Raw genomic sequence first — 23,021 nt, forward strand, 5'->3', positions numbered from 1 at the left:
TCTTACCTCCATTTCATGAAATGAAACAATTAGGAGAAAAAGTTGCCTTGTGCCAAGGACCCTTTCGCTTCCAGTTCCTCCTTGCCGTTCCATTCCTTTCCGGAGGGTTTTCGGATATCATGGCCCAACCCTTTTTATAGCTCGGCAAACATGTGTATGCTTGTAAACAAGCCAACCAGCCTGCCACTTCTGTGTGTTTGTCTGTGTATCTGAGGATGTGTGGAAATGTCTCTGTGTGCGTTTAATGACAAAATAATTAGAAAACTTTTTGTGTACTTTGTAGCCGGGTCCTGGAGTCTGAGTACGAGCGCCACTGTGGCCTGGTTGTCCTCCCACACATTCCTACACTGCCCTCCCCCTGTCAATGTCACCGCCAATTTGCTACTTCAGCTTGCCTGTTTTCGGGCCAGTATCTCCTGCCTACTCTGGTTGGTGTGTCACTCGGTATGTGGATATCTGCTTCTGGCCATACACATCTGGAAATTGCCAACCCGCGCGCTGGCTTATTTGGCCTTGGCTTCTTTTGGTAATTAGGAGGCAGGGGTTACGACATTGACACCTCAACGGCTGAAAGCACTTACCAATGTTGAAAATGAACAAAACGCAATTTTAAATATTTTATCATGATGCCGGTGATTCCATTAGTGTTATATAAGTTCGAATTGGCAAATAGCTAAACTGCAGACAGAATTTTCCAATTAAAGTCTAAAAAAGTTTGTTTTCTGGCTTTGGAATCACTTAACATACACATTTTTTTTATACCCTTGCAGAGGGTATTATATACCTGTGGGCCATAGTGAAAAGGGATCAAGGGATCCCATCGCGAAAAAAATCGAAAAAATATTTGGTCTCAGGATTTTGATGCAGAATGGTGGGCAATCGATCCAGAAATCGTATAAGGTACCCTCTTGAGAATCGGATCAGAATTGGGGAAGCTATAGCAATCACAAAGGACCATATTGGAAAAAGCCCATTTTCAAGGGACCCCATCGCGAAAAATGGACAAAATATCTAAAAAATATTTTGCCTCAAGATTTTGATGCAAAATGGGGGGAAATCGAATGCAGAATGCTAGGAAATCGATGTAGAAATCGTTTAAGATACTCCTCTTGAGAATCGGAAGAAAATTGGGGAAGATATAGCAATCACTGTGGGCTATATAGGCAAAAGCCCTATTTTCAAGAGACCCCGTCACGAAAAATGGACAAAAAATCTAAAAAAAATTTTGTCTCAGGATTTTGATGCAGAATGGTGGAAAATCGATCCAGAAATCATTTAAGGTACTCCGCTTGATAATCTGATGAGAATTGGGGAAGATATAGCCATCACTGTGGGCCATATAGGGGAAAACCCCATTTCAAGAGATCCCATCACCAAAAATGGGCAAAAAATCTAAAAAATATTTTGTCTCAGGATTTTGATGCAGAATGGTGGAGAATCGATCAAGAAATCGTTTGAGGTACTCCGCTTGATAATCTGATGAGAATTGGGGAAGATATAGCCATCACTGTGGGCCATATAGGGGAAAACCCCATTTAAGATCCCATCACGAAAAATGGTCAAAAAAATGGTGCAGGACAAATATCAGATCTTAACCGCAAGGGTATATATATTAACTTATCCTTCAGCCAAAATTTGCTTTCCATTCTTGTTTCAATTGTTAAAAAATTAACACAGAGCTTCCCATATATATTTTTTTAGGGTTTTAAAATGAATAAAAGGCGGTAAGTCCTATCGTGTTTTCAAGCTTTTTGAGCTGTGTAAGCCGCCCCAGTATTTTACCCATTTATCCCCGAAATGGAACTACGATTAAATGGCTCAGAAGAGCTTATTATTTAAGTAGCCCGAGGGCGGAGTGGCTGGGCTATCGGTTTTTAATTATCTTTGAATGAATGCAATTTGTATTAAATGGAGACCACCGCAAGCCAACAGTGTGTGACTAACGCGTTAATTTCCGGAAAAAGGGGATTCGGTGGACCAGCAGCCACCATCCCGATTGCCCGAATATTTTATTGGATTCGACTATCGGGGCACTTGGCATTTAGTTATTAAGCACTCGAACATATGGCGCCGTCAGGATGAGAAAGGCGAAAACTTTCGCCAGACAGACAAAATACTCGAAAACCTCCTCCTGTGCACACACAAAATATACGCCGTGAACAGACTGCGCCACTTTATTTCAACGACTGGCCCACATTGCGTATGCGTATCGTGGTAGTGGCCCCTCACGAAACTAGCTCCTTACCAGCTGGCTGTGTGTACGTGGAGGTGTTTTTATTGAAGTGCGTGGCGAAACACTTTAGCTCGTTGTCCGAATATCTGCACGAAACCAGTAAACTGAGAAACACTGAGAACCCAAGCACGAAGAGTGCTGTGAAGTGGCTAAGCCACAAAACGTCTTGCCAAATCGATGGCGGGTAGGGCGAATAAAATACCTGCAAGGGCAAAACAGCCATAAAAGAAGTAAACTATTTCTTACTTGGAACTGAAGGGGGCCAAGGAAATAAAAGCTATTTTAAATATTTCGATTTGACAAGTTTGAGCGTTGTTTTTGGTCTTTTTGAGGTTCCTTTCCAAACATAACCAAATTAAGTAAATAAATGATGTCTCATTCAATCTGATAGATTTTGGGTTTCAGTCTGAACAAATTAGGTTGAAAATTTCCATTTCCTTGCTTAACCATTCTTTAAAAATAAACCTGAAAAGGGGATTTGATTCACTGACAAGTCCTGACCAATAAATGCTTACATGAACTCCAACCTGGTCAAATACTCGTATGAATATATGTACAGGCCATGGAGCACATTCGCTTCCAAGTATTTGCACTGGCCAAAGGGAACGACTTCCACCCAAAAAAAAAAGAGGAAAACGAATGCTAAGCTAAAGGCAAACTTTGTTCTCAGAAAGGTAGCAGCCAGGAGCTAGTTGATTTCCAACATTTGAGTCGAGTTTATTTTGCCGGCCAGGTGAGAGAAGGTAGGTGGATGAATGGAGGAGAGCACCAGAAGCAGCAGCAGCAGCCGGCATTGCATACATTTTTGCTGCGTGCCTTGCTTTCCCAGTTTTTGTAGGACCACCACTACTTTCTTTTTGCCGGGCCGGTTCGGCCAACTCGAGCGTGAAATGTTGATGAAGTAACCGCACATGTTTGTCGTTTTCCTCTTGTCGTGTGTGTGGCGTGTGTGTGTCTGTGGCATACGTGCAGCTTATACCCCCTTAAAACCGGTTTCACCTCAAGTGAGTGTTTAGGCGGCAACTTTTGTTCCGCTTCTCCCGATGTCTGGGCACAAATTAGTTTGTCCGGCCAGGCCCATGTTTATGGGCCAAAGTTTAGAATTGTTCAACAGCAAACTCGTGTTCGGAGTTGTTCTTTTTTCCTTTTAATTTTTTTTTTTTAGATTTGGGGCTTGCACCACTTGTCCCATATGCATATAAATAAAGCGATAAAAAAATGCTCCCAAACAGTCAAATGAGTGGGGACGACAACAAAAAATAGAAAAGTTTCACAACTAGAGCATGTCATGATGCACGGTCACCATAGATGTTGATGCACAACATGCTTCGTTACCGAAACAACCGTCAAAAACGAATAAAAAACGGGCACGGGTGAAACGGAACAACGGTATTCAGGATTCAGGACTCAGATTCAGTTTCAGTTTCAGTTCCAAGGACAATGTAACCATGTTAAACAGCAATCAGAGTGGAAATACAAACCACTCGCTGGTAATTTTGCATGCAACGCTTAATGCTTGTGGCGAAAGTGGCGTTGATTTCGGAAGACAACTTTTTCACCATTTTTTTTCTGCTCGTACTTACTTTTTGTGCTTTTTTGGGGTTCTGTTTTGTTTTCACTGTATTACATTTCCCCTATCCAAAACAGTGTCGCTGAAGTTTTCCCGGGGCTTTGAGGGGTAGCTAGGCCCTCGGCAGCGGGCCAAATTAAACGAAATGTATACAAAATTCGCTGCAGCGGCGTTGCTGCACTCGAAATTTGAGTGAGTGGCTGCCTGCATAAAGAAGCACCGCCAACGGCGAATGGCTGCAGGCTGAGCAGTGCCTCCAGAGAGAGAAAAACTTGTACCTTTTCGAAAAGCATCTATCAAGGGATGGGAAGGACTCTACACTTTCGAAGAAATTAGCTTGTTCTCTAATACGAAATTAAAGAAAATAGTCAGTCTTCTAATTAAGTTAATTTTAGGTTTCTAAAAACTTCACTATTCACTATTTTTCGCCATGTGCTGGTTTGGCTTTTTTGGCTGGCTGGCTGGCTTGGATGTGCAGGCAACCGTGGCGTGAGATGTTTGCCAACATGTACAACAATGTGTATTTGTTGGTGCCTCTGGTGCTGCCGCGTTGTCTAAAGTTTGAAGTGCGCATAATAAGCCAGGCAGCAACCAGAAAGCAGAAAGCACCCAGCAGGCCCCAAACCATGCCAAATTAGGCACTGCAGATAGTGCCCCAAAATGTAGGCAACTATTTTTCGGAAAGGGGATTTCGGCTGCAAAGCAAGTGCGAAGTGCTCTATAGAGGAGAGACTGGCGACTGAGGGTTCAATGAGCCCGTCATCATTGCGCTGCTTGTTAGCTTTCGAAAGTGAAACTAATTTCCGTTTTTACGTGGATACAAGTTTTACGAAACTGGGTCAAAGAACAAGTGTTCGAGTTTATAGTCAGACAAAACTGAGGAACTTGTTCTTAATAAGTTTAATAGAGAAAGAGGCTCTTCAACTGGAAAGCTTTTTATAAATTGTAATAAATATATTAAAAGTATCTACTCTATATCAAATCTGAAACCCTTTTCAAATAGTGGAGCTTGTCTTCCCTTTTCATCTAAATTTAGTTCTCATTAGGGCTCATGCAATTGGTTAGTTAACTAATGCGGTTGAACATGATTTAGCGCTTTCCCCCGGGCGAAACTAAAATTATAATCCCTTTAATTATCCCTCTATTTTTCAACTACTTACTCCATCTCTTGTTGTGTTTTGCAGAGAGCTGGATTTTGAAAAACAATGCAACAATCGGAGGGCTTCGCACACCTCAATGCCAAATCAGCAGGAGCAAAAACATCCGCAACAGAAGCACAAAAGTTATGCTCCGGGCAAAAACAGAAAATGAAACAACTTAATTAGTAGTTGTAGGAGTCGAGAGCAAAAAGCCGCGCACTCTCTGAATTCGGAATCAGAATCGCAGCCCGAATCCGGATCAGAATCAGAATCAGAAACGGAATCAGAATCAGACCATCCGAAGGAAGTGGAAGTAAGCATTTGGGCATTACAGCGAATTTTCGGAAATATTTTTCGCCCACGGTGGAAAATGCTAAGAGGAGCTTTAGCCCGGGCAACAGTGTTCGCGTGTGAGTGAGAGTGGCTGCAATTTTTTTTGCGAGAAAATTAAATTGAAAACAACAAAGTAGAGGAGGGAAAAGCGAAGCGAAGCGTAGAAGTAAACACTCTAATATACGAGCTGGGCCTGCATATAAATTGTTACACTTTACACAATGGATTTGCCAGAGGAGCCAAGGACTTCGAGCATGCACGTATCAACTTCCTGCTGCGCCAATATCAAGCGATGCTATTGGGCTTTATTCACGCTCTTCCTATTCGCGGCCCACGTCAGCATAACTTCCGGTCAAATCGATTGGGACGACGACGACGATCCAGGTGAGTGACTACAAAATGTGATTAGAATGCAAAGTTAGGCAAAACAATCCGATCCGAATCATGCCAATCCTCGCCACTCCTCATGGTGATTTGCATAAATATGCGACAGCTCAATAAGTTGAGAACCCAGACAGTCGTAACAGATACTCTCTGAAGCGTTTTCCAATTGCGATTTGGTTATGTTTTCGTAATCAAGTTTAATTGCCATCACGTATACGCCCAGTGTTCGGCATTGGGTAATGGGTGGTAGGGACAGAGATGACGGGTTGCCGAGCCGAAAAGGGGAGTGGAGCTTTTAATTAATCGCAGATTTATGGCTTGAGGTATGTGTACTGGTGTGCTAAATAAATGGAATTTTAATTATTCAAAAGCTACAATTAAAATATTTAATGAATTCATAAGTCTGACAGTTTAATTGCAAGAGTTTGCCTTAACTTTGGCATCGCCGAGGAGAATATTTTTAGAAGAGGATAAATCCTGTTGTCGGTCCAAGGCAAAGGAACCGCTCTGAGGCTTTGTCCCGGATACCTGTTGGACACATATTTTAATTTATTTATTTCCAGCAATTGTTGTTGCCTGTGTGGCAGCAGCAGCAGCTGTGGGCGAAATGTTCAATCTTCGGCCAAGCCATTAGCAAAAATATTCATAAACTTTTGTTAGAGTTTCCACTTTCAATTTTTTTTTTCTTCACTTCCTTCTCCACCTCCCACCGAATCAAAATCATCGGAATAATTAATTTCGGTTTGAGGAAAACGCTTTCACGGCACTTGGGCCACACCCATCGATGGACTGTTGGACGGAAGGATGAATGGATGGATGGATGGCCTTGTAACCTCCACACTTTTCTATTTTGCGATCAAAATGAAAGTCCTTTGTGCCCCGGAGGGGGCTAAATCACACGGTTTGTCTCATTTATCGATTTTCGCCCCATTGTGCGAGGACCTCGGTGGCGCACGCTTTTAAGCTAACGATGCAAACTGAAAATGTTGACAACAAACATTTTTCAAGCTGTGAGCTGTGCGCTGAGAGCTGCGAGCGGTGTGTTGTCCTTGTTGCAAGGTAGCCGAGCCTTAAACAAATACACAAATACCCGTCGTACCTGCGTGTGTGTTTCTATTCCCCCATCGCACGTCGTCCTGTGTGTATCTTGGATGGAAATAGAAGCAGACAGCACAAGCCACCCGCTGTGATTCCATTTCGGCCGGGCCAAAAGCAACCAGCTAACACAGCTACCAAATATACATATATACATAAACGTTAGCTAGCAACTTTTTACAGTTTGGGAATATGTTTTTGCATAAAATGGCGAATAAATGCTGCGATATGAGTCAAGGCTAAGATTAGCCAGGCATGATCTTAAAGCACCGTTTTGTCCGGAATGTTGCAGATGCGGCAGTGGAAAATTACAAAAATTAATCCAAGGAGGGAAAATAAAAATGCCACAAATTTGCAAGAAGCTTACAGAGGAAGAAATAAAGATTAGTAACCGATTCATAAACCTCTGGGAATTCAAGAATAAGTCTTTAAATAAATTCTTATGCCTACATTCTTGTTGTTTAATTATAAATCTTTAGAAAATCTATGGCAATAGATATTTTTATACAAAAATTTATATAAAATATTTTTCTTACTGCAAAGACACTGGCAGAGGGCAATGTGGCTATGGCCATAAACAACCGACACTCTTCTCGGCCCCGCCAACACTGTAAAATTATGAAATCATAAAAATATTTTTACGATTACATAAAAAGTTGCGAAAATGTGGGCGTCGCTTACAATGTACGTCGCCGCCATCGTCCTAGACATCGGCTTCCATCTTTTTTTGGTTGTGGATCCCTACCGAAATTTTAGGTCCTGGCAATTGCGTGATAGTATAAAATTTAACTTTAGACATATGACTTCATTATTTATCAAACCGGGTGACTTGAGAGCGTCAAACGAAAACGAAATAGTTTTTTACCCCCAGACCGCATTCAGAGCAGCTTTGACCTGTGGCCGGAACCGAAACCCAGTGCCATATATTCAAATTACGAGTGTGTCACATGTACCCCCCTTACTGAGAATGTTGTAAGGGGCCGAAACGAAAACCACATTCGAACAGTTTCATTAAAAATGAGCCACATATGTGGGACGCTTTTCGGGCTATTTCATTTGCTCAGCTCTGCGGCTTTAACCCTATTAGCCTTTTGCTTTTGCCAGCCATAATTCATGTTGTTTTCATTTGTTTTGATTAGCAAATGAATGCCGCCCGAGCCTGTGGCCGGGATTGCTGGCCTGTGGCTTGATTCTTTGGGCCTTTAGGCCGAGGCCTAGGCCGTCTGGCAAATAATAACGTGACTCGCGCGTCGGGCCACTAAAAATCGCATTTCGAGTGTTTGACTTTGTCTCGTGCGTGTTTAGTTTCACTTGCCACACGCAATCCTCAATCCGCAATCCACAATCCGCCATGTGAGCTGTGAATTGCTATAGCCATCACACACCCACAGAACCGGGGGGTTGTGGGTGAAAAGTCCTGGGAAAGAAGAGCGAACGCGTTGGACATAAAAATTTTAATTTATGCCGTGTTGAGTGCGTTATGCCCCAGTTTGCCACAAGAGTGCCTACTTTAGATCTCCCCCATATTACACAATATATGCAGATAGGTGCCACTTATAGTCACCCCAAGTTCGCAGTGAATCGAGTTGTAAAAGTATATAAATTTTTAATTAACAATAGGGTTATACTTTTTCAGCTATGTTATTTACTAAGGAGTATACTTTTTACTGAATTTAAGCTTTAAAAGAAATATATATTTCCGACCTCCCTTATACATATACATACATGTGCCGCAGAGCCCTCTTGAAGTCAGACCACAAATCGGCACTTCTGACGCGCTTTCTATAGCTCATTTGGCTGTCGTTCGCCAGGCGCTGGAAAATGTTGGATTTGCTAGAAACACGCAATAGATTTCCATTTCCCCTTGCCTTTCCTCAACCATGTGGCATGTGAGAAAAGTCGAATCCAGGAGTGAGACAGTGGAGACCGCGAATATGTAAAAATTATAATTCATGTTACATATTTGATGAAACACATTCAATCATTCGCCCGGCATGGCCGCAGCCCCGATAATTACGCATTTCGCTTTTTCGTCGTGTGGTTATTTTTAATGATAAATGACCTGGCCCGAAGTGTTTGTGGAATTTTTCGGAGCTTATGCCGAATATTTTGCCCTACTGGTGTTTGGGGGGCGTGTTTTTGTTCCCCTTGCCACATTCTGGCGTCGTTCCACTGTTGCTAGAAAGCCGTGTTACTAATTTGGTGTCAAAAATACTTAGCCGCAGCAACGTTAACGCAAATGTATGTTTCTGCGAGTGTGTGACAAGCCAAACAAGGAACCACAAGGTGTATGGCAACGCAATTTGTCATTTGTCAGAATCTAATGCAGTTAATAATTAGCTAAGCCGTCTAATGGCACGGTGTCTCCATTCCTCCCGACCATGTAATGGTTGACTTTGCCTGCCTGTATCTCTGCCAGTTTCCCTCTCTGTCTGTCTATCCTTTGGGCTCTGGTAAGAGCCAAGTTCGTAAATCCTATTGGGAAATCAATAGATGATTAATTACCTTCCCCAAATACATATCGACTAAAGGATTTCCTATTTACGTAAAGTACTCAGAATAACTACAAATGTGAAGGTAAATAATATTGAATTGTGATACTTTAAGAAGTTCTTTTTATATATTTAATGTGGATACCTTTATTTCAGACACTCAAACATGCAATCAATAATATACCGATTTGCATACTCTTGAGAATCCTTGCCGTTGACAACATCAATGTGCTTATCCAGTGATTTAGCCGACTTAGTTCAGCGGGGCATTTTTCCCTGACAAAAGGGATATCATTCCGAATGTCATGTAAAAATGAAAGAAGTAAAAAAAAACGAAGAAAAATAAAAAATATAAAAAAAAACGAAAGGAGAAATAAAGCTGGTAGAACACGCGAAATCCTAGACCTCTAGGTCCAACTGTCGCGTAGCAGACACGCTAAAACTGTTCACTTTGGCGAAACGTATAAATTTTCTATTGATTTATGCCAAGTTTGCATGCCATTTTTTTCGCTTTGCATAATTTCTGCTGTTGGCCAAATTGCACCAGTCAGTGGGGAGCGAGGAGGGGCAAAGAAGGAAGGGCTGTAGGAAGAGGCGTTGCAGGATACGAAGGATGGTCGAGGACGACCAAGGCAAATACAATTGCTGCGATTGCGACTGTCTCTTCGCGGTCATGGCTCGACTGCTACTTACTAACACAATGGCGAATGCAATTTCAAGTGCCAGTCCTAATACACTGAGAGAAATAAGGGTTTTTAGGGCACAGAAATTGGTATTTCTTAATATTAATATTAATATAAGAATATTCAATTCTAACTTGACTATGAGTACTAACGAAAACTAGAGAAATACTTTTTAGTGTAAAAGTGCGGCAGTTTCAGTTGCGTTACACCAGTTACGGCAGCTACAGCGGCTAGTGGCATGAATTGTGATGATGGAGTTATCCATTTATACTCGCATTTGCATAGAACCAGTGCCTGTGATTGCCGCTGGGCGAAAGACGCTGCGCTGACACATGACATGGAAAAATGAAAACGAAGCCCGTCGTGTACTAAGTCTCTAGTCGCTTTTCGCATTTCCCGCCTCTTGCACGCTCTGTCTAGTTCTGAGCCAGAACAAATGGTCAAACAGTTGGTGCTGCCGTACCACCACCCATTCCCTGACAGCTCAAAAACTGGTAAAAAAAAAAACTGAAAGTCTGAAAAAGGATAAGACAGAAGAGAAACTGCTATCCCAGCTGCAGCTGGATGGGAAATGCAACGATGTTAGGCGAGAGCCTGCCACTGCAACATTTTCTATATATCACATGTAAATATGAAAGCCCTACTACGGCCATGCCAGCGCCAACTAAAATGATAGCTCTGCAAATCAAGGTTGTAGGTTTGTATATATAGTATAGGATTTCCCATATATCACTTTACTCATCCTCTGCAATATTCGGCTTATTTAAGAGTGTTTTCATAGCTTAAATTTAAAGCAGAGCTATAAGTCTGTTGTTTCTTAATTTGCACAATCGCTTTGCTTTATTTTGAGGGAATTTTCATTCTTTAAAATCTAAAGGGAAATGCCCCAATACCCCCGGTTGCGGACACGTTATCTTCGCCAAGGGAATGCCAAAAATGTGCCTTGCTGCTTAGCTCCTGACTGGTTGCTGGCTGCTTCGCCGGGGCACGCTCGGTTGAAAGTCAAAACCATGTTGCACATTCATCACTTGGAGTAAACAATTTTTGATTAATCGCCACCACCGGACTGAAAGACGAACTGTTACTGTAACTGGAAGTGGAACTGCGAAGTGGGGTTTTGGAACTTGGGACTGGGTGTGGCGTGCACTTTGTGCAGCATTTTTCCAATTGCTGGGATGGCAAACACGCAAAAAAAAAAGCTGAAAAAACAGAACACAACAAACTCTTTGGCACGTGCAGCTAGAAACAGTCCCTAAGCACAGCGAAAAGCGCCGGACATGTGTATACAAATTGTAGATGTGGATGAAGCAGCTGGCCATTGCAAATTTGTAGCATGATTGCTACTCGACCACCAACAAACCAACTAACCGAGCAACCGTCTAACCAGGCCAACAAAAGAGCAATACCAACAGACACAGCAGAAGCAGAAACTGAAACAGTAACCAGCATCAATGGCAACCATTTGACTTTTGCATATTTGACTTTGGCTCTTTCCGTGAAGCAATTTGTGCCGTCAACCGTTGTTAAGCTTTACAACTTATCAAAGTGATCAGAAAAGACTTGGGTCCGGGGACAGGACACCACTTAATGGGGGTTTCTTTTGTGAATTTCAATACATATTAAACGGGTTATGCCACAAAAGGATTACAACACTTGTCCCCAAAGCATATCATTATGGTTAAACAATTTTTTCTGACAACTTTATTAGCCCTGGCCCGGAATCGAGTGACCCGTGCGAAAAGCAAAAGGCGAAGGCGTTTGCAATGGCGAAAGGCAAAAGGGTTTCCCTTTGGAGAGGCGTGCGAAAAATTCTAAACAAATAAATAAAAGGCAAGTTTGTTGCCCAGCCCAGCATTGGAGCCCCAGCGTTGAAATTGCTATGCGGCATGCGTCAGCGTCAAAAACTATTTTATAGCTGATTCGTGTTGTCGTCGGCATTGGAAAAAGGGGCGAAAAAAGTAAAAGAGAAGCTTCTACTGCTTCTATTGCTGCTGGGTTAACGAGGATGCTGGCCAACAGGGCGGATGGGTATTCTCTTTTAGGGCCAGCAGCCGGATGAGTTGCGAATAAGTCAACGTGGCAAAATGTGTCAAAATGCGCAATTTATTTAATTCTCAACACACATCTTCTACCATCTTAGGGTTCCATCCTTTACATTTTACTTTTTTCTTAAATTAGAAAAAAATCTAGAATTAGATGAATTATTTTCTTTGATTTACAAATTTACATTTTGCTTACAAAAGTGTTTAGAAAATGTTGAACTACTCTTTCTAGATGTATAATAAATTGTAAATTTCACCCTGGAGAACTTTCTTTTTTAAAAAATGTAATTTTCTCTCCGTGTTCAAGTAAAGTAATTTTCATACTTTGTTTTTTTCGATTTGACTTGATGCTATTTAAGCGCAAAACTTTTAAGTTGTTCAACAAAACTTTTGCAAGCAACATAAATTGGATTAAACCAGAAAGATGGCACCAGCGCGTCCAAAGGGCCAAGGCAATGTCACACAACTTGCCAGCTTGGTTTCTATATTTCAGCTGCCAGGCTGCCCTGTTTCCAATCCCATTTCTGCCCAACTGGCCAACAACCCTTTTAGGTTGGGGGCGCCGCTGCAAAATATTTGTTAATGTGTACAATTTTCGGGTAGTGCACGTGACGCCAGGAGAGGATTTTAAGCTGATCCTCCGGCCCCGTTGAGCTGGCCGGGTCAACTCATTAGCCAAATGAAGCCAAAAACTAAACCTATTGCCGAAAAACTTTCAACAGTCAACATGGAGGCTGCCGGCTTGCAGGTTGGCCGCTTTTCCAGTTTGCCGTTCTGATCGGATCGGAAAATCAAATGAAAAAGAGACGGTGGCCGGGGCAAAAAGTTTTGCCAACCCCGGGGAAAACCATAAATGTCAAAGTCAGCTAAAAGTTTGCATAGTTTTTGACTTTCAGCAGCCGCCCAAGGGCCAGATCCTGGCCACGGGGCCCATGTGGTTGACATATTTGCTGGGGGATTATTAATTGAAACAAGTTAATTTGCACAGAATATTGGCCGGCGACGAAGGAGCAGGCATGCTTGGAACCATGGCACAAGTGGAACCATGGCCATCTCGAAGTAGACACGGCCGGAGGCCCTATTTCCATGTTCTCTGCTCAGAGGGCAGTAGCTAGTGTGTGTTTGTATATGGTGTGTGCGGGTGGAGTGTGTCGGCAGGCTAACAAGAAGGAGCCAAACAAAAACGAGAAAATAGCAAACAAAATGGCAGCAAAAAGTTATTAAGAGACATCATGTTCTTGTCCAAAGGATAAACTTTTCATATGCTTTTTGAATTAAACATTCAGTAATTTTTCTATTGGACTTACACACAAATATTCTCGCTACTGAATGCATTTGTTTACTTGGACCATGCATATCCAGTTCGGATAAACTTTCGGATAAAGTTCAGCTTTGTCTGCAAAAACAACTTATAATTAGTATTTAAATCCAAGGCACAAGCAGTTTGACAAAACTTTTATCAAGTGAATGGGCAGTTGTATGCTCAAGTTGAAACCGAGTATTTACACATAACGTCTGCATTTAATTCGATAAATTTTCAAGTATTTCCAAAGGCGCCCCGGCATCCAAGAAGAATACTTACTAGACAGACTAATGACGCATCCCATTGTAATCAGTGCGCTTGGGTAATTCGAGATTGATTGACCTGCCAAATTAGCCTGTCTCGATAAAAACCAGCATTCAGACGGTCTTTGTAATTTTCGGGGCATTTAAACTAATATTGAGCAATAAAAGAGGGACACAAAACCTTAAATCGAAGGCGATTAAAGCTATTGGTTAGATCGCAGTGTATGTGTTACTAATCTTCACAATTCAAGTTCCAAAAGTAGGTAAATAATTTCCCCTCTTTAATAATTAATAGAGTAATTGGGAGTGAAATAACTTACTTGTTTTCGCATCTTTCCTCTACTTTTCTGTTAAGCCTATGAAGTTAAAGCCGTAACCAATATCTGGTTATTGTTACGGCCAGACCTCATTATTTATGCCCCAAGTTATGCGGCCAACAGAACATTAAATGCAAGCTGCAGCATCAGCAGAAGGATATGAAGGACCTGGAATATAAGCTACCCCCGCACTCTATCACCGCAGTAAACTTTACCACGCTCGTCTGTCCGTGGGTCTTAGTCTTAAACTATACTTTTTGCCTTTACTGCTAAATACAGAGAGAAAAATATGCTAAAGTGGTGCAAATTTCAGTTCTCAGCCCATTATTTCGTTGCATGATTTTTGGGTATATTTTTTTCAGTGCCTAGCAAGGCGCAAATGTTTTGTGGAATGCGCTCAAGTCATAAATTTTACACTACATTGGCGGCGGCTGCCTTCGCCAAGGCATTGCCATTGACTTGCACTGACTGTGTTTGTCTATGTACTTGGCGTTTACTTTTATATTTACTACAGCCCGCAGCATCCAGCATCTCTACCCGTTCAGCCCCCGCTGGCCCGGTTGTTTCTCCGGATTTCACCCAGTCTTTAGCTGTGTGTAAACATCGCAGACAGGGCCGCAAGCAGTCCGCTTTTATAGTTTATTGATGCCAAATGGGTGAAATTGCGAGCGTATTGACGTTGAAAATATTTAAGCTGCCAATGCGGGATAGACCAGATAGACCGGATAGAGGATAACGGGCAGCATGGCAACTTATTTATTTTTGGCTGTTTGTACTTCATCAGGCAGCTCATAATGCCAGCGATAATCGCGCTTACGGGCGTTAAATTTTTAAGCCAGAAACTGCAGCCAGACGATTGCGGCCAAGTTGTGAATGTTTTTCGTTGCCGCACATGACAGCGGAAATGAATCAAGTGTGCACCGAGAGAGAAAGAGCACATGTGGAGTAGTGAACATTTTCCAACTAATCGGATTCTAATGGCAAAATAATTATCACAGCGAGAGCCACTCAAGAACCCATACTCCTCGGCCTCACCACTGGCCCAGCCACTGTCGCCCTTCGAAAAAGCCACACAAATGCACAGTCGCACATTGCATTCATAAATTTGGGAATGCCATTAGTTTTACATTTGCGGTTTGTGCTTGGGGATAACCGCAAAGTGAAAAGCCGCAAAATTTCCAAGTCATACGGAAATGAATGCCGCCTGGCCAGCGACAAAATCGAGGAGTCTGGCCAACAGCAAAGGAAAATTCAAACAAAGTCCGACAGACAGACATGGCCAGGCCAAAATGTGGGCAGTTCGGTTAGCCCATAACACATACATCCATTTCACATACAAATATCTATGTGTATGTGTGCGCAGGACATAAAAGTGCATTTGTGTTTGCCTTGTTGATTTGTGATCTTAGTGGGTGTGTGTCTCACACTGACTGCATCAGGATTTTCAATTAATGTAACAACTCTGCATGACGCTCGGATTAGGGGCGTAAAATCAGGCGAGTTTTAGTAAAAGCTATTCCTGTGCCGGTTACTTATTTTATGCCATTGCAATTAAACATGACCCGGCAAACAGAAAACTACCGGTCGGCCCCAAGCAAACACAATGGCCGGGTTCAGCATCAGCTGAACGAACTGACCACCGGCAGCAGCCACCAGCCACCAGCACTTCCAGATATTCCCCATAATATTCAATTCAATATTTGAAACCGCTACATAAATTCAAACATTTGCTCTGCCGCCGAGCCGGGTTTCGTTTTGTAAATAATGTCAGGTCGGGCCGATGGACTTTGACAAACGTTTGAATTGGCCATGTGTTTGAGTTGGTTTCCAGCTTAACCCGCCATGGCCCAAGCAATTGAATTTTAATTGCAACCATATTGCATATCATAGTGATTTAATATTTAATTTCAATTTGCTGTTGATTAGGTTTAACCAATTGAAATTAATGCAATAATCTATGTAACTTGGTTTCCAGGGCTGTCGCATAGAATATAGTAAACAAATATTATATAAAACTAAGTTAGATTTGAAAAATAATTTAAAAAATCAGTCTAATTTAATTGAATTAATGAGTTAAGGCATCTGTATTTAGCAATTAAGTCCCCTCGCAGCTATTTCAGTCAACATAACGCTATACAAAGGCCATCGGCCTTCCGGCGCTTCTATGGCCCTGGATGCCGGTGAATATTGTAATTAAAGTCGGGTGCCCAGAAAAAAGGAAATAATCAATAGCCGGGCAACTGAATTAAGTGCGGAACTCGTGCGGAGCGAGTCCAGAGCCTGCGAAATGGCCAACATCCATCCCACTATTGTCCATCAGGAAAGACGAGAATGGGGTCCCCTCGGTCAGCGCTTAATGCGAAAATTCAATTAGTGGCATAATTAGTTGTGGCAAGCGTTGAAGTTCAGATTTTTGGTGGACTCTGTGTGCGGCATTCATTCAGTTTGTACCAAAAAAGACAGCGCTGACTAGCGAAAAAAACGTAAAAATAAATAAATTCCGAGGGCTGAATTTTACTGCCTTGTCTTTTGTGTGATCTTGCATTGCCGAACTGCTGGACTGCCGGACTGCTGAGCTGGTGTGTGTCTTTGCCCTTGATTAATGAGCATTAATTAATTCCGGCTAATTTACGAGCAACCAAATCTGCTCGAATCCCCTGCCATTTGGCCGAAATTCATTCCGGGGGCAACCGTAAGCCCTGCCCTGTCCGATGCGCATTGGTGTTAATTAACTAAATGCAACTGCAATAAAATTGATTGTTTTCACTTTGTTTGCAATGCAAATTGCTGTGCCTCAGTGCGCTTAATCCCCGCTGTAACCTGCAACCTGAAAACTGCAACCAGCTACCAGCATCGTCCAACCTGCAGCAGGGAAAACGTTGAGGTCAGCCAACCGCTGCTGTCATCCGGAAATGCCTGAAAATTGTTTGGCTCCGGTTACCATTCGGAGTTTGGAATTCGGCATTTGCGATTTGGATTCGGGCTCGGATTCGAATTCGTTAGCTGGAAATGACATTTTTCGCTAACATATGCGCGGTTCTGTGGTGGAGCTCAGCTAAATTGCACCAGCAACAAATTTAATTAGAGTTTGAGCGGACCCGCAAACAAATGTGTTCGTAGGTGGAGTGCATGCCTCCGCGTCTGCGAGATGCACATCGCAAATACACTGGAACTCTCGTTTCCTCCGGCTAAGTGACTGCAGCTCGCGAAACAAGTCAAATAACAAGTCACGTTTCAATGGCTAATGAGGTCATGTGTAAGAGCCATTGACGGATACGACATATCCTGTCATACACACAGCGAGAGATCCTGTCAAATAAAAGTTACAAAGCCACAAACCAAAGTCTCACTTGTCAGTCAGCCTTGGTGGCTTTATCCAAAGTTAATAAAGACTATATTTTTGTGGCACAATTTGGAGAGTCTTTTGAAAACCACTTGACTATGTTAATCATATTATAATTTTTCCGAGTGCAGTCAGCCATAGCGATCCATAAGTAGTTCATAGTCATTGTTGGCCCAGGTACAGTTGTTGCTGTTGCGACTGTCACTTGGTTGGGCGGGCACGTTATAATAATGACGACGTGCAGCAGGGGCAGCTGTGGCAGTGGCCGCCGTGGTATGAGCAGCAGCAGCAACTCAAATGGAGGCCGTCTGAAGTGCCACCGACGGATATCTGGCTGAATGACTAAAGTTAACACTAACTTGGCAAACAAATAAACATGGAAACAGGACTGAGCCTGCGACTGGGAATGGAGCAGGACCGGGACAATATGTCAACACACATGAGCACTTGAGCTTTATGTTTCTGTGTCTGAGTCTGTGGGTGGGTCTGTGTATGTGTGTCTCTGTGTGCATAGGCATATAATTTCACCTTCCGACTCGGGGGCCCCTTAAACTGTTTGCATTATTGTTCCTGGCTGCGGGCTGTGGGCGTCTCTTGTTTGTTGTGCCTCCTGTTTGGACGCTGCATTACAATTACAATTACAATTAGAAAAGTGTATTTTGTAATTGTATATTCAGTAATTTGGCATGCATGTGCGCCGCAAACACAGATGATGGCTCGGGCCATTAACCCCGGGCCACTCCTCTCTCTGGTTACAAATTTCTGGGCTCCGGGCTACACCCACACACAAAAAACACAAAAAATTAGACAAAAACGCAATAAGGCAAACGCATTAGACCTTGCATATTCCTCAGCCTGTTTTTGGGTCACTTTTGGGCTTGGTTGTGGCTACATCATATAAATATTTTTGTTTGCCAACTCCGGGAAGGAATTAAAGTACAGGACAATTTTCAGGTAACGGCTTTTTCTCCCCAAAGTTGAACTGCCCTCAGTCTGGATATACAATTGGGTCAAATGCTACGAAATAATTGAGTGTTAAGTCCAATTATAACAATGTGTACTCTTTCTGATATCAGGAATTAATATTTTGGATCCCTTTAAATTTGTAAATTATAAATTATAAAACAGAACAGTTTATACAAAAAATGCTATATAAGGTTGGAACATAGTTTACAATGTATGAATCTGGCAAATTGAAAGAAATAGGTCATGATATAATTTTTCTGTGAAATTCTCAAAGTTCAACCATCGAGCCAATAATGGAGTCACGTAGCACTTATGAAAAATATAGGATAATCCTGGGGCAAAAGTTGCGCTGGGAAATGGCAGACTGGGCCGGGATTGGCTTTAAAAGTTTCTTATCAACCGAGCGGAAGGCAATGGCACACATGGCTGTTGTTTCGACTGCTCGCCTTGAGATACGAGTGCTGGCAATTAGGCAGCGGAAACTTTTTTATGGCCTGTGCCAACTGGCGGCGTTGGCCATAATTTGATTGTGGCTGCCATCGAAAAGAAATCACAAAGAGCGATTCATTTGCATGACAACAGCCAGATGGGACGACAACTCATCCACCTCATTGCGATGAGGCACGTGCACGAGCCGAACGGAAAACACACGGGGCACAGGATGTGGATCAGGTTAAGAATAAAAAATATATATTTTCGTGGGCGTATGCAAAATATCGCGTATACGCAACGGGTGACAACAATAGAGGAGACGGCAAGCGTGAGGCGGCAGCAGCAGCAGCAGCAGAGGCTACGGCAATGGCAATGGCGATAATCAGGAAATGGTGATGCCATCGGCTTATTGAGAGCCCATCAAATTGATTTCTGGGCCATGGGATGGTGGAAAATGGTAATCGATATAGCTAGCAAGTAAACGTGACTGCGACTGCTCGTTTGGGACAAACAATAATAATTCATAGCCACATGCGTTCGTTGTCCTTGCAAAGGCTTAACGTTTTATCCGGCACAGGCGACACATTTAAGCGCACTTCCTGCAGCTGTTGCTGATATGAGTAACCCGCCCATCCACCACCCCACCTTCCTCCATCGCCTCCAGACTCTACCAGTCGACAGTATCTGCTCTGTCGCGTCCTTGTCTCTTATCAATATGCACTCGCATTAAATGAGTTTATATGCGATAGAAATAGCTCTAGGATCCTGTGTTCGCATTCCCACGCTGCCTTGCCACACAGACACCCAGGCTCGATGTAACATGGATAGAAAGAAAAGGAGACGGCAACATATTAAAGAAAAAGGATGGGAAGCATCTAGTCTGGCGCCTCGTCTATGCGTTCTGGCACATTTTTCTCTTTTCATAAATTTTTGAGTGACATTTTTGATGACATCAGGGCTTTATGCCATATGCCCTGGCAGACCCAACTAAAGGCACCTGTCACCGTTGCCAAATGCGGCGTGGCATGCTTAAGCGGCAAGTGTTAAGATGTCAGCGAAAAAAGGGAAAAGTCTCCAGCTTGTCTGGCATGCGAATTTTTCAATACGCTTAAAACGATAAAGATATTCTTGAAAGAATAAAAGCGGTTCTTAAACTTATTCATAGAATATTCCTCAAAAAAAATAAGGCTATTAATAGACTCCCATTGCTTATCCCAATAATCTTAGAGCCCATATAACTTTTCTACAAGTAGTTCTACCAAAATGTTGCCACTTATCCCGATGCTGTATGAGTTGCAAACAACTCGACAAAGTCAACGATACTCAAAGACTAATAGGGTCTCTTGCCATCCTGTCGACCCCCACGCCCTTGTATCCTTTTTCACCTTTCCCAAAACGTCTAAGGCACTTTCTGACATTGACACAGTCTCGCAGGATAAGTGCGTAGGCCGTCTAACAGGATTATCTGCGAAAAGGTTACGCAATGCGTTATCACGTATCATAAAGCGTAATCTCAAGCGCGTGGTTTGTATTTACATGGCCCGCGTAGATTGCTATTTAAAATTTGATGCATGGAAACGCTCCGGCCCACCCCATTATGGTGCTCTTGTCTGGCTCTTTGTCTTACGCCAAATTAAACAAAAGTCAAGTGGGTGTATCTCGGCTAACTGATTCGGTTAAAGCAACCTTGAAGTTGGCGAAATTTTTCGGCGAAAAATCAATTGAGCCTAGGTGGGTGACGTGAGCTACGATTTATTCAATTTTTCCCCGGCCAGGTCTAATAAATGGATTTTCGGTGAGAGGGAGGTTTTCAGGATACGGGTGAGATACGAAAAACTGGAGCTGTCATGTCGCGGCTTGGCAAGGCAAATGCTGCACGATTTATGCGCCTTACACGCTAAGCTCAAAAGTATGCTACATAAGCTGCAGCAGTAGTGCAGGCAAAAAAATATTTCCTAGAGTTTAACTAGAAGCTCAAAAAATAAAATTTTAAGCTATAGGTAAGTTAAGAATATTGTGCTTAACTAAAGCATGAACATTATATACTTTTCAGAAGCCAAGCCCTGAAATTTAGATTAGTTAACAATATTTTTCCAAGTGCATTAAACCCAGCACCATCGACTAAGTCGCCGCCGCATATGTTTGGCTGTTTGGTAAGCTGAAATTCAAATTTTTTCACTGCCAAACGGGAACCAAACGCAAAAAGGGGTTTCGGCTTAAATGCGCCACGCCATTTGTCAGCGTAATAAAAATCAAACATACACATTCCAAGTCCCGGGCACGCTGTGTGCTCGCCGAGGGGAAACCTCAAAACCGTAGAGTTCCGGATGGAGGAAAATTGGGCGACATGGGGAACGGAGGTGGAAATCAGAGGTGAGCTTCAGCTATTGAGAATTTATATTGGCCACATTTGTAGCCCTTGCCTTTGGCTTTGCCTCGGCATTACCTTGAGCGCTTTTTGAAGTTTTCACATTTATTTCACTTCGACGGTTCAATTTTTACAGCAGCGCCCACTCATTGTAATTGTGTGTGCACTTTGCCTTTAATGCGGCGTCGTGTCAGTTCGACTTTGGCCCCAAGCCGGCTAAAATCTTCAGTTCACTTCACTCAACTGAACTGAGATGAACTGAGGAGAACTCAAGTCCCTGCCCGTCGATGTGTTTTTACGGCGCAATTTATTGCGGCAATTTCTCGCGCTCAAATGCAAATGCAGGTCCTGTTTACATTAGTTATTACGCTTATTTATGTGATTTGATGGGCGAACACTTGGCTAGATTGCTCGACGGGGCAAGATGTGCGGCCTTAAAATTGATGCGTACTTGGGGCTTACACCTTCGCACCGTCGAAGTCAGCTTTGGCTGCTGCGATTGCGGCTATTAAATTAAGTTTAGTACCGCGATAGGGCCAAGCCTTTTGTCTCATCTCGAAATTTCGCCCTGCGGCTGTGAACGCATTGAGAAATCACCAAATAATTGCCACGCTTACACTTTGTCGCTACGATGGCGCTTATCTCGGGGCAACATTTACAACAGCAACATTTACAGGACCAACAGGACGAACAGGACCAACGCCAGGCAACTACAAAGCATCGCTTATTCCTATGGGAACGGGCCCGGCAACAAATTACAAATTCAACAAGCGCCAAGTGGACAACCCTCATTAATTTTTAGACCCCAAGACCCCCGAGCGGCCCTGTCCGAGAGTTACACCGTTTCTCAGTCCCTCTGTCCCCTGCCAGTGATGCAAAGTTTTCTATTAAAATTAATAATGTTGCTAAAAACAAAGCAGTGACAACAACAAAGAAACCGGTCCAACGACAAAGTCCTCCCAGCATGGTCCTTTAATAAGTTGCGCGGTTTTCTCATCGCTCCTTGGCAACGGACAGTGTCGCTTTGAATTTATCAAGCACAGCATCAATACTGGTTTCATGGGGTTTAGCCAAAAGGTGGCCAAAAGGTGCTGCCCATTATGAGTTGTTGCCAAATGGCAGCGAAAGGTGTAAGACGACACTTTTCAAAGGAGAAACTCTTGTGATTATCGGATTTTTACATTGTGCCAACATTTTTTATTGCCAGGAGTTGAAAACACTAATTTTTTGATTCATGGGGATGGTTTTGACCGGAAGAGACAAAAATAATGTTTATAATGAAGACTAAAATTAGACAACTGTTTGATTTAAATTTCTTTGGAAATGTCTTAACGTCCCACTCGATTCACAGGTGAAATGTATAGTTCTGCTGGGTGATGGGGTTTCATTAATTGAGTTCATACGCATATCCTCTGATGTTTGCCAGTTCCCCTCATAATAATTATTCATTTTGCCGCTGGCAACACATTAGCCATGTCAAGAGGCGTCCGCCCATTGCTTGTTGTCTAAACTTGTAATTGAAACTTCCCTTCCATTCGGTTCGGGGTCCTTTCATTCTGCCGCCCCAACATCTGCTGCTGGAGTGGTGGTGTCACCGATGTAAAATAATTAGCATTATGCTGTGGCATTTGCACCACTCATATCACAATGGGCCGAGAGGTTAGTTCTGCTCTGACAGCGCTCCTTATTTCTACTTAATTAATTGAGTTGCCGTGTTATGAATACTTCATGATTAGCTGGTGGCTGGTGGGGGGGCAAGTGACTGGTAGCAAGGTAGGCTCGTAGCAGGATGAGCGGATGGCAGCCAAATAACCGCAGGTAACCTAACGAAGCTTGCTTCGTATATAAATATTTGAGACAATTTTCAAGTACGCCCGGGACCCTTGGCCTTTGTCTTTGTGCGTGAAAAGTAAATAGCGCATTGGCAAACAAATGGGAAAAAGGCGGCCCCTCCAACTGGTAAAGCAATCAAAGAAATTAGCAAACAGCAAGGAAGCTTCCAGCAAAAACAATCTTTTGAAAAAAAGGAAAACCCATACACCCAAAATGGAGGAAACG

The 23,021-nt window shown here is 42.8% G+C and overlaps 1 protein-coding gene across 1 annotated transcript in view; it reads left to right on the top strand.

Annotated features, from left to right (window-relative positions):
• side-III (sidestep III) overlaps nucleotides 1-23,021 on the top strand; it is an 87,245-nt gene that overhangs the window by 13,432 nt on the left and 50,792 nt on the right. Inside the window, exon 2 of the mRNA XM_070280845.1 lies at nucleotides 4,988-5,659. Coding sequence (XP_070136946.1) covers nucleotides 5,497-5,659 — 163 coding nt within the window. The 5' untranslated portion in view covers nucleotides 4,988-5,496. The remainder of the gene's footprint in view (nucleotides 1-4,987; nucleotides 5,660-23,021) is intronic.

Source organism: Drosophila bipectinata, chromosome 3R (genome assembly GCF_030179905.1).
Source record: "Drosophila bipectinata strain 14024-0381.07 chromosome 3R, DbipHiC1v2, whole genome shotgun sequence".
Classification (NCBI taxonomy): domain Eukaryota; kingdom Metazoa; phylum Arthropoda; class Insecta; order Diptera; family Drosophilidae; genus Drosophila; species Drosophila bipectinata.